The following is a 14097-nucleotide window of genomic DNA, read 5'->3' on the forward strand; positions in this document are numbered from 1 at the left end:
TTTCTAACACATGGATGTTCTAGATCTCTAATACCATGTCAGCCCTCCACATGGCAAGACACTGGCAACAACAGGCTTTGAAGCCAACACCAACCGATACAGTCTGATGTCCAACTCTTGGATTTAACACTGCTTACATGCCCAAGGAAAAGAGCAGTTGTAGGAAAGAAGAGCCACAAATCAGGATTGTAGGGAGGGGAAATAGGAGAGAGAAGAGATCATGGGTGAGAAGGGAACGATCACAATCTCCCTAAGAAGTATTTTCTATTCCATTCCAAATCACCACCGTTAGGGGGCGGGGTGGGAGGGTTACATATTTACGAGGAAAGAATAAAACAAAATCCCATTACCTATCTAATAATGACTCTAAGAAGTAAACTTAATTTCAAATATTAGCACTCTAATAACCCATTACTTGGACATACCATATCTAAGGAAACTACTAACAAAATAAAACTAGAATACAATAAAACTAATATGGTAATACCACTCCCCTTATGCAATCATTGAGGCCCCACAAAGAAACCCAAAACTAAACTACTTCTAAGTTAAAAATTGTCATGTAGTCAAGGTTTGAAAACTCGGGTCTCGGAGCCATCTCGGCCCAGCCCAAAACCGAGTCGAGTCGAGATCTCGGCGAGTTTTTGTAATTTTTTTTTTTCGACTCGAAAGTCCATCTCGGTGGGTTTTAGACCTTTTTTGGGTCTTAAAGTTGGTATTCAGCCTATTTTAGGCCATTTAAACACAATGGCACTATCAGATTTTGCAAAAACAAAATCCAAATAGGAGTTTCAGTTAGTGGGAAAGCAGGACAGACACTTATGCTAGAAACCAGGACAAACAGATTTATTTATGCCTAATATCATTTAAGTAACTTACTTAAGATATTATTCATAAATAAGCAGATACCCCCCTATTTGAATCCAATAAAAATAGTTAAAAAATCAAATTCCAAAAGGAAAAAAAGTCAACCCCCCAGTTCAAGAACAAAAACTGGATTTTCGGCGGTAGGTGCAATTTTCAACTTTCTAATGCTGGGGTTTTTCTCAAATAAAAAAATTCCATAAATCTTAATATAGTAAAACATTGCTAAAAATCAAAAGTGCGGTAACATATTCATTTGTTTTGATGTTCAAAAATATATTTTCATTCATAGCGATTTTGACAGCATTCGCACACACCGAATTAAGTTTGACCGGTACATAACTCCTTCAATATAAATCAGATTTAAGCTTGGACTTGTTGGAAAGCTTTCAAAACAAAGCTTTCCAACAAGTCCAAGATTGCTAAAATCTGATTTATATTGAAAGAGTTATGTACTCGTCAAACTTAATTCTGTGAATGTCAAAATTGCTCAATGAAAATAGTTTTTGGACATCAAAACAAATGAATATTTTACCGCACTTTTGGTTTTTAGCAATGTTTTACCATAATAAGATTTATGGAATTTTTAGATTTGAGAAAAACCCTAGCATTAGAAAGTTGAAAATTGCACCTACGGAAAATCCAATTTTTGTTCTTGAACCGGGGTTGATTTTTCTTTATGGAATTTGATTTTTTAACTATTTTTATTGGATTCAAATAGGGGGGTATTTGCTTATTTATGAATAATATCTTCAGTAAATGAAATACAAATACAAAAACATTTACTTGAATGATATTAGGCATAAATAAGTGTCTGTCTTGTCTGTCTTGTCTGTCTTGATTCCTGGCATAGATACGTGTCTGTATACCAAGAATTTCCAGCAAGATCTCAAGATCTGGCACTCATATAAAGGACCTAGATGGACATTTACCTATGGCAAACCGAGATCTCGACTGAGATCCGAGATCTCGGCGAGATATTGTACTTTTGTGACTAGACCCCCATCTCATCTCGGATTTTCAAAACACCGAGAAACTCGGCAAGATCTCGCGAGTTCTCGAACTATGCATGTAGTTTGGGACCATGATATTACGTTTGATGCAATAACGCTCTCATGTTGCACCAGCTTGACCCAATCTAAAAACCCATTCCGAAAACCCTGGCCGAGAAGAACCAGGTTCAACGCTGGAATAAGATCCGGTAGGCGTAGTTTGAGTGTTTGGCATAGCATTTGAGGTTAGTATTGTAATTTTAAAGTTAAAACTTTATAAGAAAGAGGTCGATAGGTTGGAATCTAAGTAAATTTTAAGTTCTGTTTCAGTTTTAGAGTACGAAGAATGGTTCAGTAAGTCAAGTTCTATTTATCAGGATGTACCCTATTGAGTGAAGAGTCAAATTAATTGAATATAAAGCTGGTTTTGCCATTGAGCTGCTGTCCTGAGTGACCAGTTACCAGAGCTGATCGATGCTTCTGGTTCTTCTTCATCTTCCCTAAACCCTTCTTTCTTCAAGTGAGGACTTTCCAATTCCTCTTCATTCCATTCCTAGTCCTTCTTCAGTCTTCTTCCTTTCTTCCTACTTGTTTTCTCTTCTTACTGCCCGTACCCTATTTTCCTGACAACGTTCAGCAAGCTTAAAACCATCATATCCAATTAGCTACTGATCGGGTTAGATCCAAATTTCATAAATTTATTTGTTGTTGTTATTGTTTAGCTCTCTTAGATTCTGTCTTTGCTAATTTACGTAACCCGCTCTGTTTTATGGTTTTTCCCTGCAACTATCAATCGCACCATCTCAGCCTCCATTAAAGTAGAGTATTTTCTGGTTTGTGAGGTTCCAGCTTAATGTCATCTTCTCCCTCTAATTTTTGTATCATGAGGTAGTAGACTAAAGCCTTCTTATATGCAAGGCCACTTAAAGTAGTCCTAGGTTTGAATAGTCAAACTAGGAGTCAAGTAACCAGGATCTGATCTGAACAGTAATTCGGCCACATCAAAATAGGTGATTTTGATCAAATTAGGGTGAGGGTTCAGTGGGGTCTAGGGTTTGATGGTAGGGTTAGGTCAAATTGATGTTGGGAAGTCTCCAGTGAAGGTTACATTAAGAATAAATGGATGGAAGGGTTCTGGAATGAATCAGCAGCAAGGGAATGTGGTTAGGATTAGGGTTTTGAAAAGAAGGAAAATTGTGGTTTCTAGGGTTTGAGTGGGCAGGCTGGGACCAGCCTTGGATCAAGTTCTCTATGGGAGCAGAGGAGCACACGGTCCAAGTTTGGTAGGGTTCCTATGATGGGAAAGGGCTGTGGTGATGATTTTTGGGTTTGGGAAAATCAAGAAACAAAGGGGGAAATCTAGGGTTTGGATGTTTAGAGGATTAGAAGAAGAAAGGCTAGGGTTTGGGATGATTCAACTTACTAATTGTCGAAGCAGTACTTGGGAAGTAGCTTGTTTGAATGAAGATCCTTAAAAAAATCAAAACATGAACTAGAACTTGAAAGTAACAGCAATGGAGAAAACACATAACCAAATCAAACCCCTGGGTTTCCCACCGCAAGGTTTCAATCGGATCAAACACCGATTCTTTTAGCCTTGATCAAACACAAGACAAAAATCTTCAATAGAAAAGAAGAGCAACAAAAAGCTTTTCATTAAACAAAATTCGTGTTCAATGCTTGCACCCCTTACAACTTTAAATAAAAGACTCAAAAATAGACTCCTACACTAAACAGGAAAGGCCTAACCCAATCTTTAAACTATTAGGTAACCTAAAATGACAAGGAAACTGGAATACTGAAGGAAATAGACTCAAAACATGGCTGGACTTATAAAGTCCTAATCCAGCCCAACTTACAAAATAATTAAATAGTCACATGACCACCTAACCAAGTCACAAGATCACTTAAGTGATCACATGACCACTAATTACATAAAAATAAAACTAAGGAATTAAAACAGTTAATCCCGTATACAACCCTATAACATTGGAAACCCATGGGATGAAAGGCCCAACATGTATATAACCCAACCCTAGACTTATTCCCATTAAATAAGCCTTTGTTGGTGATGTATAACGTATCTGCATCACCAATACTTATACAAATTATTGAAAACCCCATTTCTTTCTGATTTTTGTTCTATTTCATCCCCTATCTTTCTGAAATTCCAGAAGAGCCAATATTCCCCTAACGTTTTCTGTTTGACCCCATCTTCCCTGAAATCCCAATTTCGTCCTTCCTCTTTAAATTTAATTACTTTTACATCCCAAATTCTATTTATTTCTTCCAAAAGAATCCTAAAATATTCCAAAATTTATAAAATTGTCATTGATCACGTTATTTTGAGTTGACAAGACTTTCTCACATCACCAACCCTGAGCTCCACAATCTGTGTAAGGAATTGTAGAAAACTAGAAGAGGACTCAAGTTAAACTTGACAAATTCATAGCAGAAACTCAGTCCGACTGGGAACATTTTCACAGAACTCTCGCTGAGATCCAATGGTACAAAATCAGTGACATGAAGATTGTTGTTGAAGTAGCAACTTGGAAGCACGAGCTCCACCGGCTCAATCAAAAGATCAGCCAATTTATGCTCCTCCATGTATTTCTCTTCAACACTAAACGGTGCCGCTTCGTCTTTCATCATCGGTGGCTCGTCTTCTTGCTTTTCCACCCACTGTTCAACGAGAGACATTAGCTTGTCGAAGGAATCTTCCGAATGCTCAGACGTGGGCAGCGCCATCTGACTTTGTAGTTGCTCCTGTCGTCAACACTTGTTAAGATATTCACTAGAAATTCTTGAAACAGCCCAAACCTCTCGTATGGCAACAGAACTATGGGAAGGGGAAAGAGGGAGAAGAGATCATGGGGGAGAGAAGGGAGAGAAGGGAGAGAAAGGAGAACACAATCTCACAAAAAAAAAGGTAATTTTCTATTCCATTCCAAATCACCACTGGGAGCCCTTTCACTCCATGATCTCTTCTCCCTCCTCTTTCCCCTTCACATAGTTCTGTTTTATGGTTCTTCTTCTTCCCTATGAATTCTATTATCCTTGGGCTCGTGAGTAGTGTGAAATCCAAGAGTTGGACATCAGAGTATCAGACTCTATCAACTTGGTACTAGACCCAAACGTGACCATGCATCCATACGAGAAGGGAGAAAAAGAAGATCACAATCTCACAAAAAAGCTAATTTTCTATTCCATTCCAAATCACCACTGGGAGGCATAGTTTGAAAACTCAGCGAAATCTCGCCGAAATTTCAGAAATTTCGGAGATTTTGAAGTGGCCGAATAGCAATACCATACGAAATCAGAGAATCAACAATGTTTCGGTCAAAATTTCGGTCTTCGCCGAAATTTTGACCCTATATCATATCGTTTCGGCGATACAGTTAATACCCTGTCTCGAATGTGCCTAGTCAAAATTTCAACCAAACTTGGGCTATTTCACCCCTTTTTTATATAGGAAGAAGGAAAGCCCAAATTTCGGCCTGATTTTTGTCAGCTCACCTCTACACAAATCGTTGGAATAGATATGCTTCTCTTCGAGAAAAGGATGACCAGGCAGAGGAGCAGGAGCTGGACCGGAAACTGATTCAATTCACTGGGGAGACCCAATTTCATCATGCCACACAGGATATGAACCGCGGGAGGGTGTAAGTCCATCCTCCTCCTGTGCAGGATACATGAGAGGGCCTTGTCACCAGTTCCCACCAGATGAGGAGGCTAATTGCAATAGCATGGACATTGACGTGGATAGCTTGTCTAGCACTCTTGGAGGATTGAGAATAGGGGACAGAACTGGATGTGGACAGTGGAGTGCCCCATCCTTTAAAACGCAGAGCACCATGTTGGAGTTCAGTGCATATGGTGGCGGCTATCGTGGTTTCACTAGTGTGGGGGAGTAATCTTCATTTGTTCCTAGTGCTTATGATCAAGACCTCCACTCACAGAATGGATCGTCCTTTGTGGATCTCTTCACCTACCCAGCTAGCCGTATGTGCTGGCAACACCATCAAGTAACGGTGGCTCAGTGGCAAGTTCTTCACAATATAGTGACCTACCCTAGGATAGGTTACCTCTAGTATGTAGATGAGGCCATTTACAGGGAAGCTGTGGAGCTCTCCGAGCGTTTCTTCCGGCACACTATGACAAAGCCTACGTTTGTCATGCAGTTGGAGGAAAACTGGCACTGAGACCATCAGTCCATGAGTGGGCTCGATCCTCCATGTAACTATATGTGGTATTAGCAATTAGGATCCAGGTTGTAAGTCTTGGTCTCGAGGCCGGTTTCGACCCTGGCCGAAACTAAGATTTCCCAGTTTTCAATCAAAACCTGGTATTTTTTTAGCCAAAACTCAAAATGTCATGGGCTGGTTGAAACTGGGTACGATCCAATATCGACCTTAGGTTTCGTTTTGGAAAGTATTGAAACCAAGCTATAGTTCCATGATTAGGACGGCCTGAGGGGGTCCACTTTGTACTCATGTATCACCACAGTGACCACACAGTATTGTATTGTTGGGACTAGGGTCTCAATGAGTCTATGCTACATGTACTTCGTACTATTTCATAATTAATCAATATCAAGTCTCTTCATTCATGGTGCATAATTTACTTGTTTTACTTGCCTTTTCTATCTTCTAATACTAAAACAATGTGTAGAATAGGCAATATTACACAAGGTATACAATAGGGTTCGGCATATACTGCCAATCAAAGATGTCCAAACGACCACTGTGTGTGACTTTTCTTGCAATATAAAGGTTTACATATGTTTATATAAGGATAAAATAAGGTTTCCCTGAAGTACCGGAGCTTAATATGGCCATTTGCCCCCAAAAATGGCCAACTGAAACTCACCGGCAAAGAATGCACTATTTCGGTGAAAATCTCAGCCATTCCGTCAGATTTTGGTCTGGCCGAAGCGAGACTGAAACCTGAGTTTAAAATCCTTGCTGGGAGGTTGATTACATACTTTTAAGGAAAGAAAGGAGTAAAACAACAAAGATTTTGTCCATTTACCAGTTCACCATTGAAAAACACTAATACCTTTATGACCATGACGTAAAAGAAAATCCCATTACCTAATTAATAAGGACTCTGAAAAGGAAGTTAACCTAACTTCTAACATTAGGACTCTTATAGCCCACGACTTGGACAGATCCTAGAACCAAAAAAAAAAAGAAGCAACCCATACATAATCAAAAGGTATTCTCGAAAACGAGTCAAAATGGCTCTTCCAAAATTATCTTTTTAATGTTACCATAAGTAACAGAGCTCAACAGTGGGAAAGTGAAAATAGGACTACTTAATATAATTTGATGGGTAAAAACCTGCCACTGTGCCAGCTACCATCCTCTAGCACTATAAGGCCTATCCTATCAAGTTCTACTGAAAAAGATTGATGCCTTTTGCTGGTATTTGACAACATTATGGTTAAAATGGTCGAAGTATTTTAATGTAGACTAAACTCAAACCAGCAAAATTCAGTTGGAATTTAGTTCAAACAGGATCAAATGATTAGGAAAAGAACCACAAAACAAAGAAATCAAATAACTTCAGCAAACAATAGGCCTGAGACTGCAATCGATGGGTTAATTCAGGGGGTAGAATAAACCTGCAAAGTTAGAATAAATTCTGGTAAAAATAAACAGTATTCTGAGAAATCCTACTTCCACAAGGAAGCTGAAAATAAAATAGAATAGTAGGAATCGATTAGCAGAACCAGAATTTATAACGGGACTTCAATATAACGAGATCCGAAAGTAAACTGAAATCAGATATAGCCATAGGGGCATATAGAAGAAATACGTAATCAAAACAGATCTGAGAGATTGAACAGAAACAGAAACTAGGAGCATATAGCAGAAACATGTAAACAAAACAAATATGAGAGATTGAACAGAAACAGAATAGCCTTGGGGCATGGAAAGTATTCAGATCGGACCTGTGTTCTGATTTAGGTGAGGAATCCCCCAAATCCTGTGAAGAGAATCCACTCTTCCACTAAGGAATCCACCTTAGTTTCACTTGAAATCCACCAAGTACACCCCAAATCCACCAGGTAGACACTCCTGAATCCACAGAACCAAATCAGAGAGCTGAACTAGTTAATCTTCCAAATCGTGTGAAGGGCTTATAGCCAATACATATATTTATAGCTTCTCTAGAATACTAGGAATCCTGTGATTGGCTAATTAGAGCTTACATCACTCAACCAATAGGAAATAAGAGTTTCCATCATTATTCACCCAAAAAAAAGAGTTTCCATCATTCATCCAATAAGAAAGCTCCAAACTAACCTAATAGGCTAATACATTAACATCCAATAAGAAAAAAGCAGCCAAATCAGACTGGAATAAAATAATCCCAATCCAAGATAAGCTTTACAATAAAAAGAAACGGAGAGAGAAAATAACTTCTGGAAAAACCCCACAATTGGATTTCTGACTAAGCAAGCCGATAACAGCTGGAGTCTTATAAGCAGAATCTGATAATGAACGGATCCGCAAACAGTGACATGACAGCCAAGTGGCTATCATGCTGGCTGTGATGACTGTGACAGCTTTTCTTTATTCTCTGGTATTGTCGCAGGGACTTGGTTTCTGCATCATAGTTCCACATTTCCATCTAGGTTTGGCAAGTTTAGTATCTAGGTTTTGACACGTTTGTATTGAAGATAAAAGGTTTTGTTTGAAGTTGAAAATGAAAGGTCCACATGTATCACAAGGAATAATAAAAAGAATATGACATCAGATCAACTTGGCCTCATCTGTTGATTTGAGTGGATAGACTCATAGACCAGACCCTCCCCCTTTGCCAATTCAAACCTCTGGTTCATTTTTCATAAAAATTGAAAATCTCAAGTGAAATGTTCACAGAACCATGGACTCTACCAGACTAAAAGGCTTATAAGGAATCAGAGAGTTGTTCACAACTGTATTGACAATATTCCACCCAATCACAATATTTTACCAAAGACCACCATAGTTTGCTTTTGATGCTAGATAACCTTGCTCTAATAGATTGACAGAATACTCTGGTTAAACAAGGATACTTAAGGGCACAAGATACATCTTTCACCAACATGTAAGGCACAAACCAACGGGTAAAATGATGCCCAGTCAGCTAAGGCACAACCCCATGGATAGAATGATTTATAATATGCTTCAAAATGCTCCAAAAAGCCACAAATGAAAAGATGGAGATCATATATTGGATCATAGATAACCAAATACAAAAGTTCCAAACAAGGTACTAAAACTCGGGTCTTGGTACCAACTCGGCTCTTGGAAAAACCGAGACGAGTCGAGATCTCACCGAGTTGGTGCAATTTTTTTTTCCAACTCGAAGCCTCAACTTTAGGTCAACCCGAGATCTGGACCCGAGATCCGAGATCTCGCCAAGATATGTCGAGTTTTGTCGAGTTAGGTAAGGTATTTAAGTGGTAGGTGGGTCATAAAAATGGGTCGAAACCGAGATCCGAGATATTGCACTTTTGAGACTCGCAGGCAATCTCGTCTTGGCTTTTCCAAAAACAGAGAAACTCGGCGAAATCTCGGCGAGATCTCGCAAGTTCTTGAACTTTGGTTCCAAACAACTACTGCCAGGTTGAACTTTGGAACTAATCCTAGGATATAGTATTGAAATCCGTATTTAGTTAGTTAATCCTAAAAAGCTTTCCTTATTAATTCTAAAAACCTCAGTTTACTATTTTATTGGCCCACACAGAGGGGAGTGGAGTCTTAACAAAGCAAAAGGCTTCTCTACATTAAATCTACAAAAGTGACTTCGGCATACAAAAACTACAACCAGATCATTTAGTTTTGGAAACAATTGCAGTGAACCAAACAGCAACTTCCTCATTACATCTTTGAATTGGTGAAATTGATTAACATGTAAAGAATCAATTTTGGTTGTGATCTAGTACTTTGCCTAAACTTGGCTCATTTAGTTACTTGCAAATTCAACAGAACAAATGGAACATCAATTACTTACAGCATTTTTTCAGTAAGAGGGGGAGGGGAAAAGGCAACACTTATTATGCAGAGAAGATTTTCCTTTTATAAAGAAAAAGGACAAACTAGTACCTGGCCATGAAAGGAGTAGCAGCTCTTGTCCAGACTTGAAGGACTGCCAATGCATCATTGAGGGTAACTTGAGTCTTAAATCCAATGTCACTTATGAGCTTTTTGCTCCTTACCTGCTTCAAAATGAAAAGTTGAGGCCCTAGACTGTCAAGAGAATCATAACACCACAATTTATCTGATACCCACAAGATTTGGTACAGTACTACATCACAACCAAAGTTTTACATTATGAACAATTTTAAAACATAGAAGACTAGGATATAAATATTACATAGTATAAGTAAAATATAAACTTTTTTCTAATAATATGATTGATACAACAACAACAACTAAGCCTTAACCCATCTAAAAGGGATCAGCTACATGGATCCTTGCAAGAGATGAGAAGTACAAAAAGAGAAATGAAAGTAAGAGGAAAGAAGCCCAGCCCAGGAAGTCGGGGAAATCTCAGCTATATGGGGGTCGGCAACATGGATCTTTGCTCTCCAAAAGATTCTGACAGCAGTCACACTTGTTTATAGAACCTTTTGTTTTGCAGTAGGAGTACCCTAAGATTTTGAGGCTTGAGTATATATAAATATATAAAGTATCAATATCGGGTATCGTATCGGAAGGGTATTTTAAGAGAAGTATCGTATCAGAGAGTCACAAGACCAAAGGAAATGCTTAGGGTTTAGATGCACACATCATTGCAACAGGGAAAAAAAAAAAACTAATTCGATGCAATCATTCAGGTTGTAATGTTGTCCTAGAATAGGAGACAATCCTACTAGGAGCCAGGTAAAAGAGGAACTCAAACAGTGCTGGCCGATTGGGTTAAGTATGGGTAAATTAGGGTAAAACTAGGGTATAAGTGAGATGCTGATGATGAGGATTATAGGGTTTTAATGGAATTAGGTTTAATGGAGTTCAAACACAAAAATAAAGGGGATCGATTTGGGGGGGGGGGGGAATTAGAGGATTAGAAGAAGAAATTGTTGAACAAGTTGCAGCAGAAATCCACTGACAGCAGCTTGAACAGGGTTGAAGGATAGAACCACCTTCAGAGAAGAACCTCCCAGCCGTCATGGCGTAAAGAGTCACAGGAGATCCACCTGCCCTTCTTCCTTGATAGAACCACAAGGCAAACACTCCAAAGAGCAGTAGAAGCAACAATTGGCAGCCAACAATTTTGTTTTTTCAAATATCAACTATGGGGGAGCCTCCCACGATTTAATTTTTTATAATAAAAGGTCATAGGCCAAATCCTAAAGCGATTACAACCTTCCTCTTTATAAATCGTGGAGAGGTATAATTAAACTACTTAAAATAATTTAAAACACTTAAACTAAGAAGATTCCTAAATAACCAATAGGATATAAGACCCTATCAGCCAATATGAACATTTCACTAAAATTGGACCAATGGTTCAACCGGTTCAATTTAAAACATGAAAAATAAACTAAGTATTGGGCTAATCCCGTATGCAACCTATGTACCCCTAGTTTAGGCTCATTAAAGTGGCCTATTACATAGAAAACCCTTGGGAACAAAAGCCGAACATATATATATCCCAACCCTAGACTTATTTCTAAAGAAATAAGCCCATTTCGATGATGAATCTGCATCAGGTTGTTTTTCACTAACTAGTGATCCATTGCAACAAACAACACTTAAAATAAATATTTGAACAAATCATGAAAAAACTCAAAAGTGTTGATAGATAACTATTCTTCCGCAAATCTGGTTTTGACCATGGATTGCGGGCTGTTTAATCCCCAAATGATGATGAAATCAACACTACTAGAGTCTCTTTTGCCAGTAGAGGCAAGGAATCAAGTAGATGTTTCCAATTACTCTCCAAGCCCCAATATATAGTTCCTGAAGGCACTGTCTACTTCCAACATAGAGTGCGAAGCTTGCGAATTTGGAAAACATCACAGTATCTCTTTTCATTCATATTTAACTAGGTTGTATTTTTTGAACAATCATTCAGAGTATTTATCTGTCTCTAAATCTTTATATAATGAAACAAAAAACGCAGTTTAATGCTTCTATTAAATTCTTTCGCTCAGATAATGCTTTAGAATACACTCAAGGTACTATAGCTTCTTTTTTCTCTGAACATGGCATGTTATATCAAACTAGTCGTTCCTATATGTTATACCCCTCAGCACTTCAGCAGAATGGTGTGGTTGAACGAAAGAACTGTCACTTGTTAGAGGTTGCTCTTTCTTTGTTATTTCATATGAATGTACCTAAAAGTTTTTGGGGGGATGTTGTGCTAACTGTTTGTTATTTGATTAATCGAATGCCTTTTTTTGTTCTTAAGAATAAGGCTCCCATGAGGGTTGTTTTTCCTAATTCTTCTCTGTTTTCTTTACCTCGGGTTATTGGTTGTATGTGTTTTGTTCATATTTTACGACCAGATTATGAAAAATTGTCTCCTCGGGCAACAAAGTGTGTTTTTTTCTTGGATACTCACGTACCCAAAAGGGTTATTGGCAAAAATTTGTAAGTGCAGACCTTAACTTCTTGTTAGCATACACCATATTATGCTGCTGAGGATAATAACCTGGCAACTAACATTTTCCAGTCTCCATCTCTACCTGCTTTATTCCCTCTTTCAAATTCTCTAACTACATCGGGGCCGGCTCCACTGCAAGTTTATCAATGACGTTCTAAAGTGCCTGCTCCTACTTCTCTGATGCCCCTCATTCGGTCAGATTCCCTGTATTCAATTCCTGGTCATGTTTCCCCTTCCACTAAATTTCCCATCACTATACATAAAAGTACACGTTCTCGTACACAATGGTCTATGGTTGCTTATCACATTGGTAAGTTAGTGTTTGTGTCTCACCTTCTATCTTCACTTCATACTTCTGATTTGTTCTTGTCTGCTCATCTTGTTCCTAAATCTCATCATGATGCCCTCTCTCAACCTAAGTGGAAATTGGCGATGGATGTGGAAATGGACGCTGCGCTCTCTCGCAAGACATGGACCTTGGTTGATCTTCCTCCAGGTAAGGAGGTTGTACAGTGGCATTGGGCGTGTACTATCAAGTATCATCCTGATGGTTCTGTAGAGCGGCTCAAGGCCAGGTTAGTCGCCAAAGGGTATACACAAACATATGGTGGTGATTACTTTGAAACCTTTTCTCTAGTTGCACGTTTGAATTCTGTTCGTGTGCTTATCTCTTGCCGTAAATCTTGATTGATCATTATATCAATTGGATATTGAAAATGCTTTCTTTATGGTGATTTGCTTGAGGAGGTATATATGGAGTAACCTCTTGGGTATGTTGCTCAGGGGGAGAGTGCTAGTAAGGTATTTAAACTTCATAAAGCAATCTATAGACTGAAACAATCCCCTAGTCCTTGGTTTGATTATTTCAGTATGGTGGATACAAAGTGTGGTTTTACTCAGTGTTACTCCGATCATTCGGTGTTTGTTCGTCGTCGGACTCCAGGATAGTTATATTGGTTATATATGTTTATGACATTATTATCCCCGGTAACGATTCCTCTAGTTTTACGGCATAGTTTTCAAAAGAAGGATTTAAGTGTCCTCATATATTTTCTGGGAATTGAATTTGAGAGTAGTAAAGTATTAGTCTTTCTCAGAGAAAGTATGTGTTGGATGTCTAAGATTGGTATGTAGGCTTCTAAGCCTATTGACACGCCTATGGACCCACAACAGAAATTTGGGGATAATAATGGTGAAGAACTGACAGATAAGCATCGGTATTGAGTCCACAGTCGGTTGGTTGGGAAGCTTATTTATCTTACTGTAACAAGACTAGATATCTCTTTTGCAATTGATGTTATTAGCCAGGTTATGGAAACACCTAAACAAGCTCACTAGAGGCAGCTTGCCAGATTCTATGTCATCTTAAAAGTGCTCCAGGAAAGGGCCTTGTATACAGATCTAATAAAAATATGGATCTTGTTTGACATTAAATGTTGATTGGGCAGGTGCTAAGAGTGAGAAGATCTACGACAGGCTATTGTATTTTTATTGGTGGGAACCTGGTTACTTGCAAGAGTAAGAAACATACTACTATTGTCAAATCTAGTGCAAAAGCTGAGTACAGAGCTATATGGCTCATAGTGCAGCCTAGTTACTGTGGTTGAAATCTCTTCTTCAAGAGTTTGGATTTCAA

General features: G+C 38.5%; 1 protein-coding gene across 2 annotated transcripts in view; it reads right to left on the minus strand.

Moving 5' to 3' along the window:
• The window catches only part of LOC122667521 (protein NO VEIN), an 81135-nt gene that overhangs the window by 11652 nt on the left and 55386 nt on the right, over positions 1–14097 (minus strand). For both annotated transcript variants that reach the window (XM_043863812.1, XM_043863814.1), the window contains one exon: positions 9956–10068. In XM_043863812.1, the coding sequence (XP_043719747.1) occupies positions 9956–10068 (113 nt within the window). The remainder of the gene's footprint in view (positions 1–9955; positions 10069–14097) is intronic.

Source organism: Telopea speciosissima, chromosome 7, assembly GCF_018873765.1.
Source record: "Telopea speciosissima isolate NSW1024214 ecotype Mountain lineage chromosome 7, Tspe_v1, whole genome shotgun sequence".
NCBI classification, from domain to species: domain Eukaryota; kingdom Viridiplantae; phylum Streptophyta; class Magnoliopsida; order Proteales; family Proteaceae; genus Telopea; species Telopea speciosissima.